The sequence below is a fragment of the Rattus norvegicus genome, chromosome 15, assembly GCF_036323735.1.
Source record: "Rattus norvegicus strain BN/NHsdMcwi chromosome 15, GRCr8, whole genome shotgun sequence".
In the NCBI taxonomy this organism is placed as follows: domain Eukaryota; kingdom Metazoa; phylum Chordata; class Mammalia; order Rodentia; family Muridae; genus Rattus; species Rattus norvegicus.
This window is the reverse complement of record NC_086033.1, coordinates 4662250-4683408: the sequence shown is the minus strand read 5'-3', so window position 1 is coordinate 4683408 and position 21159 is coordinate 4662250. Positions and strand designations below refer to the sequence as shown.

Below are 21159 nucleotides of genomic sequence, written 5' to 3'. Positions count from 1 at the left end.
AGAAAGTTTACAATTTGATGTTTGCTCTATACCTGAGAAGCTTTTTTGCCAGGAAAAGGGAGTTTCCATTGCACAAAATGGGATGGTAAGACAGAGATTTCAGGAAAAAACATGGGTGAATATATTGAAACCATGACCCCTCTCAAGGCACAATCCATGAAACAACAGGTCCAGCTTGCATACATTTAAAGGAGTAGGAAAAAATATTGGCCTCTAGGGAACAGTAAAAATTGTGGCAAATGGATTATATGTCCCATGCACGGACCCTGGATTTATACATTTCAGGAAGAAGAATATCCCTCATCCACGGTCTTTAGATCTTTGGCTGTTAACCAAGATGTTCTATCCATTTCAAGGCCTGATACAACTCTCCCTCTCCTCAGCAACTGAGTTGTAATGAAGGAGTGAGAACTCTGAAGCTCTGGAAGGAGAGTGAGCGAATGGGTGTTCCCTGGCTCAAAAGTGAGTCTCTGGAAAAGCCACTGCAGAAACTGGTCAGTCTGGGTGGAGGTAGTTAGCAAGTAAGCTATGGCATTTCCCAGTGACATCACCGGTAGTGTCTTCCTTGGAAATTCTCTTGTATCCAGGAGACACTAGAATGTTCTGTGATGTCAGCAGTGTTGTGGTGACACCAACTGCCTGAGCGATTTCCCTTCATTTCCTAATGGGTTCCCGAGGAGGCATGTTCTCCAGGATCCTCAGTCTCTTTCGGAGGGACAATCATATCCATGCAGGCACCAGACCAAGGCAGAGGGAGGCTAGCCTTCCATCACGTTGGAGAAGAAGACGAATGGAAAGGTCCTTGAGGAGGTCAAGTGAGTACTGGGCAGGGCAAGGGGAGCTCCCTGGAGGAGGTTGGCTTGTGTTGGTCCTTCCAGGAGTAGGACGTATGATTTAGAGCCTCAGTCTTCCTAATGGCTGACCCAGACACAATAATTTCTGATCATTAGTTTGACAGAAAACCAAGAACTGTTATATGTCAAGGGGCTTTCCTTGGATCTCTTTAGTGTCCTGGGCAGTGTCAAAGAATACCAGGATGAGCCTTTATAAGAATAACAAAGTGTCTCTTCCAGGATTGGCTGTTGAAACACTTCATTCTCAGCAGTGTCCTGTAGATTACTTGGGTAATTGATGCCAAGAGGGATACTCTCCTGGTCATATATCAAGGTCTCAGTTACTTTGTCCTTGAACTCACATGATTAGGGATTCAAGATGTTAAGCAGTTTGAACTCAAGGACTTACCTGCCTCACATCAGACATTAGCTGAGAAGGTCCTCCAATTCTTCTTGTTTAGGCCAGCTTTAGTATTTCAGTGACAGAGGAATGGCTTTAGGAGGTGTGGTCTATATCTATGATGGCATATGTCATCATATGGCTATGATGGTGGGAACAGGGAACTAGCTGAGTTCAGCTTAAAGATAGCTTTCTTGCTCTGTCAGGGATTCACTGTATCTGTAGAACTGTTCATCCTCAGACTTCTGTTTAGAGTAAGCATAGTTTTCCTTGACACTGTGTCCACATATATGCCTGTTCACTGGTGTTTATCTACCTACAGAGTTTGATCAGAAGGCATCGTCCCAACCCTCCACGACACCTGTTGAAGAGGAGAGAATGAAGCATTTGGAGAACATCAAAATTGCTCTCCAGAAGATGCAGAAGGAGAGAGATGAACTCAGGAGTATCCTGGCCGATTACCCGGGAAAGAATTTAAATGACAGGTAGTCACAATGCAAGTTCTGTTAAATCCACATTTCCTCACATCACAGTAGGCTACAACTCCAGGGTGTCCTCATGGTCAAAATCACTTTCCTGATTGCATCAGAATGTGAAGTTCAGATGGGAATGGGATGGTGGCACAGGCTATTTTAATTCCTACAAACGTAAATCATAGCCTGTGGCCTGATTGTATCACAGGCTGAGAGTGAGGGTAGTAGTGTGTGTGCTCTCATTGTGTGGTTTAAGGAGACTGGACAGGTGTTGGCTTGTGGGAATTTCTAGGTGCTCTGATTATGACCAATCATTGTTGTAATTGACGTGGAGATGCTTTGGGTTCAATAGGTCCTGTGATGAGCTGGAGGGACCCAATCCCACTTGCTGCCTCACAGTGTGTGACTGGACTGACAACAGGGGATCATTGGTTTTCTCTGATTTTATTCATTGTATTTGGAGATAATGCCACATCCTTATATTTAATTGGCATTCTAATTGTATTTGAGAGAGAGAGAGAGAGAGAGAGAGAGAGAGAGAGAGAGTGTTTTGTGTGAGTTTGTGTGTGTGTATGCATGTGTGAGTGTGCTTGTGTGTATCACTTAAGATCTGGGTATTCTATGTATTGATTTGGCCTGAGAATTATCCTGTGTCAATTTCCATGGCATGATAATGATGAGGGTGAGAGCCTCACTGTGAGCAGTAGAACATTTCACATCTGCTCAGGTGGACGCACATGGAAATCTCCTGGTGCGTGTTATAAATTCTTTTCCCTGTAAATACTGTTCATGTTCCTTTGGGTTTTCATGTAGCAATAGATTCTATGATTGAGAATTGTTACCTAAGAACAGGAGAATAGTCTTCATGGGCTTAAGTTGGAGCCTGGATTGTGACACAGGGTCCTCGAATGTTCTTGGCAAGCTAGTCTATTCCTTCAAACCCCCTCAGGGAGCTCAAGCAAATCAGCTCCCTCCTTCTGTTTCCTGGCACTGCTGTCTCCGTGTTCACAATACTAAACTTAATAAATATCAAATGACCCAGTACCAAGAAGCAAGGGCGTGGCATGTCCTAGGCTGGGGTAGTTCAGGATTCAGTCTGAATTCATGTAATTCTTGAATCCTTCATTCATAATGTTATTTCATCTTTGGACCATGCCTTACCACAGGAACAACTTTGAGTCTGAGATGCTCACGATGCAGCACCAGGAAGTGATGACCGACATGAAGAAAATGAGCGAGCAGGTCAATAGAGCTTTGGTCAAATGTACACACCTCACACTGGAAAATGACTGGTACTGGTGAGTAACTTACAAGGTTGTGACCCCAGCACAGGGCACAGCATGTGTCAGCCCATTCTTATCTTTGAAGTAAAGTAGGATCAGGCTTTATAGGGTTTGAAGCAGACAAGGAAGCCTGTGTCTAAGGAAGGCTCTAGGACACACAGGACACAGAAAGATTGGCCTCCAAGCGATATTCTAATAAAATGGACAAATAAGCACACATGGGGATTAAGTCCTCTTCTGGGAAAAACTTGAATCAATGGTGTCAGGTTTTTGAGAAGTGCCCTGAGTCTTCTGGAATGTGGCTCTTTTCTCCATTTGACCTGTCTCTAGGTCATGCTCCATGGCTACTGTGGACTTGGACTATAATCTGAGACTCTCTTCAGATCAGGACCCTAGAAGAAGTAATGGACTTGGAGACGTGGGAGGAAGTTGGAGACTGGCTGGGAGTCACCATTTTTTCTTTGTGTCTCAGCCGAAGCTTCTGCCCCCTCCTAACTGAGTTGTTTGAGCTGAAGAACAATGCCCAGAGAGCACGGCATGAGAACAGGGAGCTTCTATGGGAACAGATTGCACTGGAAGAGTCTATTAAGGAAACAACAAGGTTCTGTGGGGAAGCCAGTATGAAAATCCATGTAACAAGCAGCCTCAGGTAGGATGAATGAAGCATCAAGGGCAGGTTTTCCTGATATCTAAGCATAAACCAAGTCAAACCAGTTTAACCTTTCTCCACCTTATCCAGACACTCTCCTAGGTCTCATCCAGTTGTTCATCTCTTTGAACATTTACAAAACTTTCTGTGATGTTAGCTTCATGCAAGAAACTGGAGGATTGACAACCAAATCCTCCTGCTCAACTAGAAAATGCATTTCCTTAAGGGGGATCTGTTGATCACACATTGCACACTTACATGCCATTATGCTAGAGGGATGCCATGAGGTAGCCGTCTTTGTAGTGCACAGAACTGATTAGAGTTCAGTTCAATTGCCAAAAGAATGGCTCTCATTGTCAATTATGATGGGACTTGTGGACTTTCTCTCCTTTTCCCCGTACATTGAAAATGGTCCCTTCTGCCTGTCCAATACGTGGTTTCTAGTGACAGAGCTTGAGAAGCAGTTTGTCCGTCCTGTTTTATGTCAGTGTTTTAGTGTTCTTTCCTGTGGCTTATGTCCTGGAGCTGACTGGATGAACAGGGATGTAGGAAAGACTTCTCTCAGGGTGAGGGTTTGTGTGAGATATGTGAGGATTAGAGGGATATTTTTGTCCAGCTCTCTCAACCTAGTGTGCCCAAGAAGTGCATTCCCTACACAGGTTTACTCTATAAGGGATGGATAGCAGTGTCTAAGCTCTCACTTGACACATTTCCTTTGCCTCATCTGTATTCAACAACTGTTGTTCTAGCATGATGGCCTCCCCATTCTTTTCTGCTTCTCACTTATGATTTCTGTTCTCTCTCTCTCTCTCTCTCTCTCTCTCTCTCTCTCTCTCTCTCTCTCTCTCTTCTCTCTCTCCCTTCCCCTCTCCATCTCTCTCTGACTCTGTGTGTGTGGGGGGGTGTTTTTTGTGTGTTTGTGGGTACATATATGTGTGATCATGTTTATGACTATGGTGCATATTGTACTTTGGAAGTTGTTTGTTTTAATTGTTTGTGATATGGGGGTCTTATATATATAAGTGTGTGTATATGTGTGCTTTTTCACATGTGTGTGTGAAGTCATCAAGTTTCTGAACACAGACACATATATATATTTATATATTGTATAAGTCTATATGTGCATATTTAGAAACATGTAAAAGTATACACACACTAACACACACACACACACACACACACACACACACACCACAAACACTCTGAGAGAGAAAGAAGAAGAGAAAACATAATCTTTCCAATTACATTTTAAACTGTTCTTAATGGGGTCTTGATCACTATTCAAACTATTTACACTGGGAAAACTATTCATAAATATTGATATTACTTGGAGAAAACTTGAATAGGGTACAGGGATGTGAGGAGAGGCTGCTGTGTGAAATCTATATACCTCAGTATAGAAACTGATGACTCAGAGCTCTTCTGCCTTCTTTGCTCTCGGTGTATTGTAACACTGGAAGGTCATGTGGCTTGTTGTGTCTTCTCAGCATCCTGGTTATGTTAATCATTACCTGCCACCACTTTCTTTCCAGATTGGCCTAAACTTGGTTGAATATACCTTGGCTTTGGAGTTTGGCCTGGAATTTGTTAATTGAAAGATTAATTTGCTTAGAGTTGAATCTGCAAGCAGAAGATGTCCAGGAGTTATGCTGAGGTGGAATCACATCTTTGCCTCAGACAGAAACTTAGGCTCAAAATCCTCCAAAGCACTCACCCTGTGCTGTGTTGTGGCACTCTTAACCATTGTTATTCAAAATCATTTGATCTGAGTGAAAATCATCTGTAAGGAGGGTTTAGAACAGTGATGACCCTCAGACATTGCTGGAGGTGTCAAATGGGTAGCCCTGTGAGAAGCTGTGTACAACTCTTGTGAAAGTTCAACCTTTTGACACAGCGATTCCAGAACAAGAAGTAGGTGTGAGCAGAGAAACTGTGGCATATTAGTGTTTAGTGGTTCACCTCAGAGCAGCCATGAAGCAAAATTACCCAGATGTCCATCAGTCAGAAAGTGAAAAGGTACAATGTTGTCCAGCCCTTCCATGGACTGCGGCTGAGTTTGATTATACCTGCCAGCATTTGGCTTTGAATTAGCCTTCTCTTACTCGAATTATATCTGATAGCATCCCAGTACAAGTTTTACCTTGGATTGTGGTTATGGAGATTTCCTAGCTGTTTGTGCTGGTAGTTTGTTTCCCCTGTCAGGTACTGTATGGTAAAGGGACCTCTTATTGAAAAATGCAGCTCACTTTGCATGCACTGGGAAACAGTGAGCAGAGGACTGAAGAGGCTCACCTGCCCCCCCCCCCAGTGCTCTGTTGCCTGAAATCAGCCTCCTGTGCACGGCCTTGTGACCTTGCTAAGCAGGCTTGGCTAACAGGCCTAGATGTCACATTTCTAATTTCTGATTTTCAGGGGAATACACTTTATTGGCTGAGCTGTCTTTAGGCTATGCTCACTGTGTACTTACTCCACTCCAGGTTTTTTTTTTTTCTTATGCCACAATAGTAGACTGGGTGATCCCTTCTATTACCATTAACTGGGAAACTAACCACATTCTGCAAATTACTCTGCTTGTATATGTGAACAAATATATTTGGGTGAGTTCAAAAGTGTGTATGTCTGGGTGTTTGTCTGTCTATGTCTGTATACATGTATGTCTCCATGGACAATATAATCTTCTAATGACCAGGATGAGGAGAAAATGGAGGAAAGTCTGCAGGACCCCCTGAATCAGCAAAAACTGGTCACTGAGCAAAAGGCCTAGTCTGAGAAGATGCAGCATCATTTCGGTGTCACTGAGAGGATTTGAAAGCACAGGATGAGAGGACCCAAGTAGATTCCCTGTACTTATAAACTGTCTTATTGGGTGTGTGACTTTCTCCATAGTTCTCAGCACCTGTCACCTAGGAGCAGCTCAGAATATTTTTCTTGTCCATTTTAAAAGAAATTCCGTCCATGTAGTGTATGTGATCCATAGAGATTCTGGCTATTGTGTACTGATCCCTCCAGTCTGTGCTCTCTTGTATTATCTGAGCCCAGTGCCTTTAGGTCTCCCCACAAATAGTTTTACGATACACATAAACAAAGGAGTGGTATAGTTTATTTTCTGCATGAGTATCTCCTTTGGACTTCAATGCCTACCCTCGGCAAGATTTCCATGCAGCATATTCTTGCCAAGTATAATATCACTTCAGTGTTCATGTACTTCTTGAGATATTGTTTCTCTGGGTCTTTACAGATTTTGAGGTTGTCATGTGGACCCCAGGCATATTCCTGCACTGGAGGAATTATAATAGTCTTCATTTCAGTGATGGCCAGACTTCCAAGGCCTTCCTATTGTTTTCTAGTTTGTTCATATCTCTCCTCATCTGACATTGAGACATTGCTACATGATATTAAAATATAATGTATACGTATGATTGGAATTATCTGCTGTTCACTGTTTAATTTTTAGCAGTTTTAAAAGCTGGGAAAATATGCAGGCTTGTGGGATCTCTTACCCTTCTCTCTTGGGCATGAGAGAATGACCTCAGATGAAAGATCATCCTGGATTATCCTGCTGAATTGTGCTGCTGTGTATGGGATAAGTGACATGGCAGGTTCTCACCAGGCCTTTTCCACCCCTAGGTCTGAACACTGCAGCAGAAGCTTTCCCAGGGCACAGAGCAGGATTACAGCTCTCAGAGACAGGACTGTCCACCAGGAGCACTGAGGGTGCAAAGATTGACACCACCTCCCACATCTCAGTCCTTGTAACCATACCAATCTTGGGCTAAATTTGAAAGACCTTGAGATGTGGCCTGGAACACGCCTCACGTTTAACCTTTTGACGACTTGTCCATCAACAACCAACCACCCGGAATGAGGCGTCTACATTCATCTTGAGGAGATTTTTACCATCTTACCTGCCGTTCTGCTGTGTTTGAAAGGCCAGCAACAGTCTGGAGTTATATGTTGAAGAATCAGCAGGAATTGAATGCTGACTAATTTACTTGTTATATTTGTTTTTAGTTTGAAGTTTGGTTTTATGCATTTGGTTTTATTTGTTTACGTTTGAAGTTTTGGTATTTATTTGTTAACTTTAGTTTTTTAATTAATATGCTATATTCTTAAGGCTATATACATTGAACTCATTGACTCCCCACTTTAAAGTGTTCTCGAATAAATCAATTTTTGCCAATAAATAAAAATGTGACCTTTAACCCTTCACTCACAAGACCGTCCTGAGTCGTGTGTGGTTCTTCCTCCTGTAACAGCACAAGTATAAGGCAACAGTGGTGCTCTGCAAGTCTCATGCAGCTTAGGCTTTACCATCAGTTCACAGCCAGCCAGAGCTACGCAGGAAACTGTGCTCTTAATGTAGACAGTGTATCGTGCTCTGTGGATCCCACATACATGACGAAAATTATCCTTGCTTTATCCTTGTGCTCACAAATTTAGCTTCCTTTATAATGACAAACAAAGGAGAAACACAAGTATTTCTCTAATACATTAGAGGAAATAAAAACATTCAGTATAGGAATATAAAAAGCGATCAGGACACACAGAGCTGTATGCCTCTGCATTCCTTATAATAAAGCATCGGTTATAACTGCACATTTATTGAATTCCAGCAATTTTGGAGGAACGATATTTTTAAATTTTTTTATTAGATATATTTCTTTACTTACATTTCAAACGTTATTCCCCATCCTTGTTTCCTTCCTTAAGCCCCCATTCCCTTCCCTCTCCCTTCCCCATATGTGTATCCCCTATACATCCCCCTTATTGTTCACCACTATTCCCCTGCACTGCCCCTGGAACATTTTCTTTATTGTTTTTGTTGGTTTGTTTGTTGTTATTCTTTTTCTCCCATTTTTATTAAATTGGGCATTTCTTATTTACATTTCAAATGTTATTCCTTTTCCCGGTTTCCTGTCCATCAGCCCCCTAACCACTCCCCTTCCCGTTCTAAATGGGTGTCCCCTCCCTGTCCAACCCCCATTACTGCCCTCTCCAACATTCCCTACGCTGGGGGTTCAACCTTGGTAGTACCAAGGGCTTCCCCTTCCACTGTTGCCCCAACAATGCTATTTACTGCTACCTACGCAGGGTCAGTCCATGTGTAGTCTTTGGGCAGTGGTTTGGTCCCTGGAAGCTCTGGTTGGTTCTTATGGGGTTGCAAGCCCCTTCAGCTCCTTCAGTCCTTTCCCTAGTTCCTCCAATGGGTGTCCCGTTCTCAGTTCAGTGGTTCGCTTCAGGCATTTGACTCTGTATTTGACATGTTCTGGCTGTGTCTTTCAGGAGAGATCTATATCCGGTTCATGTCAGCATGCACTTCTTAGCTTCATCCATCTTATCTAGTTTTGGTGGATATATATCCATATCTATATCTATATCTATATCTATATCTATATCTATATCTATATATCTATATCTATATCTATATCTATATCTATATCTATATATCTATATATCTATCATCTATCTATCTATCTATCCATCTATCTATCTATCTATATGGACCACATGTGGGGCAGGCTCTGAATGGCCGTTCCTTCATTCTCTGCCCTAAAATTTTCCTCCCTATCCCCTCCTGTGAATATTTTTGTTCCCCCCTTAAAGAAGGAGTGAAGCATCCACATTTTCGTCATCCTTCTTGAGTTTCATGTGGTTTGTGCCTTAGATCTCGTGTATTTCGAGTATAACTAAGAGGCGAGGATGCAAAAGAATCAAATGAATAGCTTGAGGCCAGAGGTTAGTGGTGAACACCAGAGGGAAAGATCATTCTTCCAGAAAGAATTGGCAGGTTTCTGGTAACTCAGCTTTACCAGACTACTTGTCTTGGGTCCACAGAACTCTCTGAGTTGCCAACACCAAGGTATGTTACACCTACATACACTGGACAGTGTAGAAGGAGATGTCAAAGCCAGATGTCACATTTACACCTATGTAAATAAAAAACAGAGATCATTTACCCAGAAAGGATTGCATACAGGTAGCCAACGCTAGGATAAATTATGGGAACCTGAATTAACTGACACATGGCCTCCTAGAGTCAGATAAAAGTACCTGCTTGTTTTTATTGATACCCTTTCTGGGTGAGTAGAAGCTCACTACATCGGACTGAAACTGATCATAGAGCAACTAGAAAGCTCTGCTAGGAACTTTCCTCCTAATTTTGCCACTCACTAGGAATGCTGTCCTATAATAGCCCAGCTCTCACGGCCAAAGCCTATGAATAACAGTCAAAGATGTATGAATAGTTTGGAGTCTTTGTTGTGCAGAATTCTGGGTAGGTGGAAATAATGAACAAGACATTAAAGGAGACACTAAGAAAACTCTCATTAGAGTCCAGGAAAGGTGGAAAGGCTCTTTTCTTATTTTGGGCCTGCTGTACTCCATACAAGGAGGGGTTGAACCCTATAATATTATGTTTAGAATACACGCCCCATTGCTTCTAAGTCTTAGAGATCAGAGGTTGGCAGAATTCTTCAACTATTTTATTCTTGAAATCCTGTCTGTCCAGTTCTCTGTAAAGTCTATTACTTTGACTATCAGAGAGACCCAGTGAACCTCTAAATCTATCTACAATATCCCCTAATTTGGACCTGGTGGTAGTGGGCAACGAAAGGACAATGAAAGCAATTTGCAATGAACTTACGTGGCGATGTTTTACACTCTTACAGTTATGAGGTTAGGTGGAATTTTAACATGGATTCCTCACAACTAGGTCAAGAATGTTGAAGCCACAGATGACAAGGCCAAATAGACTCCCTCCAGAACTTCTGGACCTATTAAAGTTGAGCTTTCACCTGACCTCAAGTCCTTCCACTCCCTGCCCAACCTCCTGGATCTTACATTTGGCATGAATACAGGATCATGGTCCAAACTCTAACACCCTCAGGCCTGGCCCTGGGAACTCAGGAAGGTGGATACTAGAGAAGAGACGTCTAATGGAACTGCGGAAGAGCAATCTCCGTCCACGTTGTCCTTTGCTCACTAATATCTGGTTATTTTTTGGAGAAAGGATTTGAAAGTTTATCATTTGAAGTAGGTGCACAACATTTAAAGTTGTATATTCACTGTGTAACTGGGTTCACTATGTTACCAAGATCATTGCAACAGAGGGATGCAAAACAAAGACTTTGTGAGTACACATCCATGAATATATGTAAAGAAAGACACCTTGGAAGGAATGCACAATAAGAAAATGAAATCCAATATCCATTAAATTAAAGGTCTGGAGGGAAATACTGCCTTTTGGGAAACAGGAAAACCTAGGAAATTGGAATGTATGTCACAGGACTGGATCTGGGAATAAAATTATTATGCAGAAGAATCTTCCACCCCATGTCCCTTGATGTTTTCTCCCCATGCCAGGCCCCTGACGCAATCTGCCCTTTCAGAGCATGTAACTACTAATGGAGCAAAGAGAAATCTCTAGCTTTAGAGGGAGGAGATATGGAAAGGGTTCCATTGTGTCACTGGAGAGCCTCCTGGACATGGCACCTCAGAATCTGGTCACCATAAGGAAAGCTGGTTAGCAGGAGGCCCTGGCAGTTCCCAGTGACGTCATCCAAATGCTCTCCTGTATGGTGGCCTTCTAGAAAGAGTAGCGTAAACTGCAATAAAAGGATACACTTGAAAGTAAAACTTGGAGGAAAGGCCCTGGCTTATCTACATTATCACTGTGAACTGTGACATTGCTCTCTTGGCTTCTGTGGCCCGACATGAGGGCTCTGAAGCTATGCTGCATCCTGTGGAACTGTGAATGAGCTTGTGTCACACGAAGCATGTGAATGGAGTGAGAAGACAGTAGGAGGACATTGTGACATTGCTCTCCCAATGGAGACATGGAAGTGTTGACAATCACAGTGGGTGAGTCTCAAGCTGCACTTTGAGACCCAGCCAGGCTACATTTCACCTGTCAGCTCACTTCCTGCACATCCACCACAGGCCAAGGGCAGGCTCAGATGAAGCTCTGTTGAACACAGGTGCTGTCCCTTGTGAGCTGCGTCTCAGGGTATACGGAAGACCATTCAGCCTCCGGTGATGTGGGAGATCAGAGTAGTAAGAGGCAGACAGAGGGGACAGTTCTGTGTTTGTTCTTCTGGGCTACCATAACTACATCTTCCAGGCTAAGGATTTGCTCATGGGAGTCTGCTGTGTCACATGTGTAAAGGCCAAGCTGTCGGAAGTCTCAATAACACAACTGGCTCCAGGCTGCTTTCTCAGTCACTGGGATTTTCACGCAGTCCTTCGTACCTTGTCTTCTAGAACCACACATTCTTTTCTGCCTTCATATGGACAAGGCATATTTTCTCACTCTCTCTCTCTAGAGACCAGTAGGAACACATATATTGGATAGCCATGCTTACTGTCTAAACTGGCAGGCGTCCAGGTAAGGCATTAGTGGGTACAGCATCATATCTCAGGATCTCTTCCTGTAAGGGTTGGAGCAGAACTCCCCCATCTCATCCTGGGTGACGATGTAGATTAGACCCATCAGATTAAATAAAGAATTGAAAAACTCTCCTGGGGGTGAAGTGGTGAGGAAATCATGTTGCCGTCCCATAAATGCACTGCTATGAGCAAGCTTCAGACAGCCTGGGGGGTGCAGCCTGCAGCAGAGACCACAGGCCTTTGGTGGAGAATGATTCAGTTCAGAACTGGGAAGGGAGAAGGATGGTTGATATTGTTCCAGTAGATCTCACTGCCTATAAAAAGAGTTTCTTCTAGATCAATGAATGGTTCTTGTAAAGCAGCTCCTGGACTGGACTACTGAGACCAACCATGAGCCCACCAGACTGGTGCTTTCCAACCAACAGACAAAAGTATCCACTGTACAAATGATACACAGATATATACACAGAATACCAGATGGATACAGAGTTTCTTCAGTTCCATGAATGAGGGATTCAGCAGATGAGATGGCTCAGCAGATAAAGGTAATTGTTGCCAACTCCCTACACCTGAGCTCCTTCCTAGGACCTACATGATTGAAGGAAAGAACAAACCTCTCACAACTTGTCCTCAGATTGTTATGTAGTTGGATTTTTCCGGTCTTGGTCCACAGAAGCAAAGACATCAGGTTTTCCAATTCCATTTGACACGGGACCAGCACCTTCAACCGAATGTTCCTTCCTGGAAAGCTGCAGCCTGTCGGCGTGGCTCAGTGGTTTGTGAACTGCAGGTGTCCGTCTGGGAAGGTGGTCGTGTTCATCCAGCCCACCTGCCCCTATTGCAGAAAGACCCAAGAAATCCTCAGTCACCTGCCTTTCAAACTTGGTCTTATGGATTCGTGAACATCACAGCCACTAACAACACCAATGAGATTCAAGATTATTTACAACAGCTCACTGGATGGAGAACAGTTCCTCAGGTCTTCATAGGTAAAGAAAGACTGCATAGGCAGACACAGCGATCTGATCTCCATGCCACACAATGGGGAGCTGATGACCCGGCTGAAGCAGATTTGAGCTCTGCAGTTAGGAAAGGGGTGCAGGCAGAGCCCATGCCGAGAGCCATCATCCAGCTATTCTGATGGCCCGGACCCCTGAGAGATGATGTGCATCACAGAGGATGTCAGTATTTTCTGGTGACCAGACTTTTCAACAAATTGGCTTTTATTTCTTCTTTTCCTCAGTGCTAAAACTTGTTGCTGTTTGCCTTTAACCATGGGGCTGAGAAGCTTAACAGACAACACTGGCTTTTCCACTCTTCCTGAGCTGACATGTCTCTGCCTCTAAGCCCATGTTTCCCATCCAGTTGATCTAAATCCCCATTGAATCTGTTTCTGGTTTCCTGCCATGCTGGTCAGCTGAAGTCATTTTGCAGAAGTCCACTTCCTGAATGGTCATTAAATCAATGGATATTGTGATTTTGTTTATGACCTACACACAGGCCTTTCCCTCCATCCTGCATGCACCGTCCCACTTCTCCATTCACAGCCCTCAGCCAGTGTTCTCAACCTTGCCCTCGCACAACCCACAGAAGTCCACACTTGTATGAGCACGCTGTTTGAAAAATCAGATGAAGAGCTTTAGCATACTTGGTCCTCACTGTAGCCATAATAACATAGACGACAGAGCAGATTGTGCATTCATCTCTATTCATAAAGGAGATTAAGAAAATCCCAAGTTTTATGTTGATCCTCGTCAGAGTACCAGCAAAGTCAAATATGAAATGCAAAATTGCATCAATTGTATCAAGGGGCAACCCCCAATATCCTCATGCCTGGACTTGGAAATTAAGGAAGACAGATATTGGAGAAGTGATGGCTGTCGGGCTACAATGTAGGAACACGAAGTCCAGGTTGACCTTTGCTCACTGATGACCAATTTAATTGTCTGGCTATGTTTGAGAAAGGGATGATGTCCTACTTAATATGTAAAAGAAGGGACAGAAATTTATGATTTTATATTTGCCCTGTAGTTGATCCCCTATATTCCGAAGAAAAGGGAGTTTTTATTGCAAAAAGTAGGATTATTAACATTGACTTTGTGAACTACATGGACGTGTATGTGGAAATAGCCCTGGCTATCAAGCAATGCACAATAAGCAAATATTATTCAGGTTTTATAAAATTAAAATTACAGGAGGAATATATTGGCCTCTAGGAAACAGAAAAATTTGGGAATTAGACTGTATATATGTGCACCGTCTCAAGTGTAGATTTATTATTGATAGAAATCGTCCTCATTTGTGGTCCCTAGAGATTTAGATACTAACAAAAATATCTTATGCAATTCAGGGTTGTAACCAACTCTCCCCATCAAGAGCATTGATGACATCTGATGAAGCAGAGAGAAATATCTAACTCTGGAGGAGAAGTTGCCAAAGGATATTCCCTGGGTCACAGGAGAGGCTGCAGAAAAGGGCCCCATAGAAATTGGTTTCTTTTGGGAGAGCTGGTTAGCAGGTAGGCCATAGAACTTTCCAGTGACGTCATCAGTAATCTCTTCCTTGGACAATCTCTTGTATCTAAGAGAGCACTAAAATCTTCTGTGATGTCACCAGTGTTGTGGTGACACCAACTGCCTGTGGGATTCCCTCAGTGCCTTTTAGGTTCACAAACAGGCATGTTTCACCAGCTGCTCAAGCTCGTTCAGAAGGAGAGGGGAGACCAAGGAGAGACCAGACCGAGGCAGAAGAAAGCTGGCCTCCTGTCTTGTAAGTACAGAAGAATGAAATCATTCTGGGGAAGGCACAGTGAGTACTGGGTAGAGTTGGGGAACTTCCTCCAGGAGGGAGGTTTGAGCTGAGCCTTTCAGGAGTCGGCCTTACAAGCAGGAGCCTTGGAATTTGTCAATTGCAGACCAAGAGTCAAGAGTCCTGATGATTAATTTGACAGAGAGCCAGGAATTGGACAGCCTGCAGCTTCTTTTCTATGAGCTTTTTAATTTCTACTGCCAAGGAATGCCAGGAGGAAGCCCTATGAGACTAACAATGTGCCCATTCATGGTTGGGTGCTGAAGCACTTCATCCTCTAGATTCCTGTAGGTTACTAAGTCTGTGGTGACAACAACAAGGAAGGATGAACCCCCTAGTCATGAATTGAGGTCGCAGACACTTTAAGCTTGAACACACGATTAGGGTTTGATGGTGCTGGGAACTCCAGGATTGACCTGCTCCACATCTGTTATCTGCTGACAATGTCCCAAATCTTTATGTCTGAGGTAGATTCTATCTTTCACGATGAGGGATCATGTAATAGTGAGTGAGGCTTATGTATGGCAATGGAGGTTGGGAAGAGGGAAATAGCTTAAGAGTCCACATTAAAGATAGCTTTTCTTCTCTTTCAGGGATTCAACAAGTCTCCAGCCTTTCCTCTTCCTCAACCTCCATTTTGAGACTCAGAATGGTCTTTTCTGCCCATGGGCTATCCAATATGTACATTCACTTGTGTTTATCTATCTACAGGGTTTATTCGGAAGGCATCATCAGAAAATTTCATCAGTAACCATGAAAAGCGTATAAAGAAATTGGAGGAACTAAAACTTGAAATCCAGAAGTGTAAAATCGAGCGGGATGAACTTTCTCGAATCCTGGACCTTTATGTCAATGATGGTTTGAACTACAGGTAGTCATTATGCCCTGTAACCTATTGACTGTCTTGTGCTCTCTCTGCTAAGCCAAGATTTCCTCACATCAAGAAACTGTTTCGGGGCTGGGGATTTAGCTCAGTGGTAGAGCACTTACCTAGGAAGCACAAGGCCCTGGGTTCGGTCCCAGCTCCGAAAAAAAGAACCAAAAAAAAAAAAGTGTTTCACCTCTCATTCTGGATTTTAAGGAGCCTTGGCAGGTGCTGGCCTGTGAGAGAAGCTAGGTGCTGTGTGTTTAGGGTCAACCTCTCTTGTACTTGACCCTGAGCTCCTTGGAGTTGGATTGGATTTTTTCAGCAGCTGGAAGGACCTGGTCACACTTGCTGCATCTAAGTGTGTGAATGAAATGCCTGAATGTCCTCACTCTTACTCTGATTTTGGTCATTATACACTGATTCTATGGCACCTCCACGATAAAGTTGGCATTCTAATTATGTTTGTATATGGGTTGGTATGTACGTATGGATGTGAAAGTATTTGTGTGTGTTTTGCTCAGGATCAGGAAGTCTGGGACCTTTGATTGGGTCTGAGGATTTGTTTGATGAACAGTTTGCAGGTCATGATAGTGATGAGTCCGTGAGGCCGTCATTGATCAACAGAGCACTTTGCTCCTTCTGTTTACCTTGCTGGCACATAGGGCTCTCCTGAGGGGAGGAGGTGTTATGAATCCTCTTCCCTGTAAAAAGTAGTTTCGGCCTCTGGGAGTCTTGTAACAAGGATTGAGAATCCCTGCATTCAAAACAAGAGAAATGTCATCACATCTTTCTGTTGGACCCAAGGCTATGGCACAGACTGGAGGAAACATCTTATACTTCTTACACAACTATTCAATTCCTTCATGCTTACCTGGCCAGCTCTTCAAGGTCAGCTCCCTCCATTTGGTCCCCTAGCTCTGCTGTCCAAAGGCCAGGATAATTAATTTAACCAGCACCATTGGAAGGAGCAAGTTTGTGGTATATACTGGGCTTAGGTAGTCCAGAGAACAGTCTGAGTTCATTTATTTATTTATTTATTTATTTATTTATTTACTTATTTATTTATTTATTTATTATTCATTTTCCTGCTTTGAACTTTATTTTCTTTTTTTTAATTATCCAAGGATGGTTTACTGTGACCTAGAAAAGGTCACTGTGGGAATAAATTCTTGGCACTTGTTATTCCCAAACATGCAGCTCTCAGACTTTCCCCCCTCCTATACAGAGGGTCTTTATAGGACCATATCTCACCAGCCTTTTAAGGATTACTTATTTCAAAACAAATGCATGCTGATTTGCAGAGAAATATTTTCTATGGGAGAGTGATGGTTTGAATCTCACTGTTGTGTTTTTGCTGTGGTCTTTGAGTTTTCCACTTTCTTCCCTAGCCCCCATTCCTTGAATTTGAATTTTTTATTGGCTATTTTTTATTTACACTTCACCTAATTCTGAAATCATGGGTCAGACAGTTATTTGTTCCTTGGGTCATGTTCTAACACAGGCTGAGTGTTGAATTGCCAATGCTTAAATCCCAACATGAGATGAGAACGATGGACATGCATAAGATGACCAACTGGATAAGTGATGCCATGGAGAAGTCCAAGGAGCTCATACAAGAGAACAATTCCTACCGGTGAGTCACTGACAGAAAGGAGACCCCAGCACTAGGCGGGGAATACTTCTGTCCAGCTGTGACTTTGAAAAAAGATCTGTGATCCATGAGAAACACATGGAAAGTTTGTATAGCTGCTGGGTCTTCTATCAGCCCTCAGAGGGGATTGGCCCTCCACCTGCCAATGGTTTTAGAATACCATGAACACATAAGCACCCATATGCACCATTTCCTCTTCTTTGATGTATATATACCCTCTAGTGTCAAGATTTTCTGAAGTACTTTGATTCCCATGGAGTGCGGACTCGGGATTTGACCTGCCTCTAATTGGTGCTATCATGCAAACTGTGGCTCTAGTCTGGAGATGCCTGGGGATGGGGCCCTTGAAGGGATGATTGTACTTGCAGGAGTGGCAGGCAAACAGAAACTGCCTGGGATTTACCATTATTTGTTTTTGATTCAGCATCAGAAACTTCCACCTCCTGAATGAATGCAATGAATTGAAGAAGAATGTAAGGATTTTGATGAATGAGAACAGAAAACTGCTGGTGGAGCAGACTGAACTGCAAGCATCCTGTGAGGAGGGAAAGAGGTTCTGTGAGGAGGCCAGCAAGACCATCTACACCGCAGATATTGGATCCTTGTGTCCTGTTACTTTTGAGTAAATCGAATGTATCCTTGTGAATCAAACAGTGATCTCGAACTCGTCACTCTTAAGAACCTTCTTTATTGAAGTGTGATGTAACCATCTGAAATCCCACAGCTCTCAGGCAGAGATGGATCTCTGCATTCTCACAGGGATTGGGCATCATAATTACTTCCCAGTTAGACTGAGATACAAAGACAATTGTACTTTCAGTGTAGATTGTGTGTCCAACTCTGAATACCAACTTCTTATTGAAAATAAAATATCAATGCTTTATCCTTATCAAATATTTAGTGACCACTAAAATATACTCTTTTGTGGATGAGAGTGTTGAACATATTAATGGAATATTCATCAGGTGTTCTGTAGTATCTCCCAGGAAATAAAACAATATTATAGGGAGTATAGAAGCAGTCATGAAACAGAATTGCTTGCTTTGGTTTCCTTCAAACATGATATCAATTGTAACTGCACAGAGGAGATAATAAATTGCAAGACCTTTCAGGGGATAGGGTTTTTATGGTTGGTTGTTTTCTTGTTCTTCTTGATTAGGATGATGACTTTTGTTCTTGACAATGTACTATGTTCATTTGGGATTTCAACTCAAGCAGACCACATAGTTTACAATTCAGTTTCTAGATTTCTTTAAAAGCTGGACAAAATATCCAGGCAAAGGTGCCCTATGAGTTTTCTCCTTTGGTTTTCCCTCCTTTGAGTGCTTTTGTTTTTCTTTATTGTTGTTGTTGATTTATTTTACATTTATGAGTGTTTTGCCTTCTGTAGGTCTGTGCATGCTATTCCCCAAAGGCCAGAAGGGGTCATTGGGTTTCACCTGAAACTTAAGTGACAGAGGATTGTTAGGTGCCCTGCAGGTCTTTTGAGAAACAAATTCTCAAATGATGAGCCATCTCTCCAGCCCCTACCGTGGATGTTTGTCCTTCATCGTGTTCCTAATTTGTGGCAATGGATCATACCTGAACAAAGTGTTTCTTGAGATATGTAGGGACACATTTATGGGGTCTGCATGCTAATTATCTAGACTTCCAGGCATCTATGTGAAGTTTTTAGTTAGGGTTTCACTGCCGAGAACAGATACCATGACTAAGACAAATGTTACAAAGGACAGCATTTAATTGGAGCTGGATTAAAGGTTCAGATCTTCAGTTCTTTATCATCAAGGTGGGAGCCTGGCAGCATCTAAGCAGATATGGTGCCGTAGGAGCTGAGAGTTCTACATCTTCATCTGATGTTTGCTAGCAGAATACTCAGTTTCAGGCAGCTAGGATGAGGGTCTTAAAGCCCAGACCCACAGCGAAACACCTGACCCAACAAGGAAATACCTACTCCAAAGATCCGTACCGTATAATAGTACCGCTCCCTGGGCCAAGCATATACAAACCTGCACATTCCACTCTGAGGCTTCCAGAGGCTTGTTCAAACATATGAGACTATGGGGGCCACATAGTGGTGTTTCTGAGTCTTCCTTTTTCAATTCAATTTATCTGATTCTCATAACCTTGGTCTCAGGCAGATTCTTCAGACAAGTGCAAAAGATAGCCACATTCTTTACCATAAAACCTCCCCAAAGAGTCTCTAGGCAAATATTGAAATTCTTCACAGAAGGATTGGGACAGATTCACACAATTTAAACCACTTCTAGTAACAAAGTCTTCCATATTTGTTCTAGGATAGCCCATTAAGCCCTATTTAAAGCATTTCCACAGCTTTCCAGATCCAAAGTCCCCATGAAAGAGTCAGAGTTGGGGCCAATCTGAGGCCAGCGGGAAAATTCCACCACAAACCTCTGAGCACAGAAGGACCCCTCCCTTCCAGGAGGAGTAGAGCTAGTGTAGTTCCTGCAACAGCTGCAAACCAGACTGTTGAAAAAGCCTCCTGTGACTCCCCATCCGACTCCCTCAGAAGGTCCCAGAACAGCCCACTGACTGCAAGTCTATTTGGAGGTTGCATCTCCCCACTGATTGTACCCTATATAGTTACCTTTGTCCAAACTCTGCCCCAATTGTTTGAATTGTACCTTAATTGCAAGTATATAACTCCCTGGTAGACTCTGCTCAGGGACTTCTCTCTCTGAAATGGGATGACCCTGATATTTTGGAATGACTAAACTCTTGTTTTTGCATAGATTTCCTCCTCTGTGAGTCACATTTCAGGAGGTCCAGGTAGTGGTTCAATTTGTACCTCATATTTTGTGTATTGGCCAGTAAACTCCCCTCTTGTGGGGGACCCACAGGAGAGTGTGAATCGGGGAAGTGACAGCTTGAGCGATGTACCACAGTTGTCTACGTCTCCTCTATCTAGCTTCTTTGTGTTCTGCTTTTGGTTAGATTCATATGTGCAAGCTTAAGGAGGGCTCGGACAGCCTCAGTAACAGGACTTTGATCTGGCCAGTGGCTGGAGCAGAAGGCCTGAGTTATCCTGTCCGTGGCATGGACAGGCTGGTCTGTGTACTTCAGCTGCGAAAGAGGGTACTTTGTGTTAGTTGTTCTTTTGTTTTCTGTGTTCTTGGACTTGGACTGATGAAATTTTTTGACATGGGACAGGTTGTTAGGACTAATGACCACTTAATGTAACTTAGAGTGGCCTGCTTTTGATGTTAAATGGCCACAGGACCGCCCCCCCAAGGTGTCAGCAGTAGAGGATATAGTGTTTCAGAAGTTTTCCCTCCTCCTCCCTGCTAACACTTCTTTGTCAACGGGAACAAAATCTGAGTCCAGCCTAGCGGTTAGCTCCATCCGTGTTGACAGTGTTAGCTTTGGGGCTGGAGAGATGGCTCAGTGGTTAAGAACACTGACTGCTCTTCCAGATGTCCTGAGTTCAATTCTCAGCAGTCATTTGTTGAGTTTCTTTTTCCCTCAGGACCAGCTCCAGGTTTTACATTTCTCACCGGTTTATCCCCTCTTCCCCTCTCCTGCCTAGGGCAGACACAGTGCAGTCTGGCATCCAGGGTCCATGACAGGAGAGGCCCCAAGTGGTCATATGTATCCATTAACAGAGTTTGCAACTGACTCCTGCTCACATCTTTTGTTCAGTAAATGAATATCCTTCTTGCCAAGAGAAATGCATGCTCCCTGTCCGAGTAAATGTGGTCTCTGAGTTTTTAAGATGAAAAAGATTTATTTTATATAAAGAAAGGGGATGCCTCTGGTAGGCTCATGTTGAGGCATCTCTTCCCCTGAGGAAC

At 43.1% G+C, this 21159-nt stretch overlaps 1 protein-coding gene across 1 annotated transcript; it reads left to right on the top strand.

The window, feature by feature from the left end:
* Positions 1–622: 622 nt before the first annotated feature.
* Positions 623–7856, top strand: LOC134482167 (uncharacterized). The gene is made up of 5 exons (XM_063274910.1): positions 623–815; positions 1556–1718; positions 2873–3004; positions 3462–3638; positions 7266–7856. Exons 1-5 carry the CDS (start codon positions 665–667, stop codon positions 7348–7350), a joined length of 708 nt encoding a protein of 235 aa, XP_063130980.1. The 5' UTR covers positions 623–664; the 3' UTR covers positions 7351–7856.
* The last annotated feature ends 13303 nt before the right edge of the window (positions 7857–21159 follow it).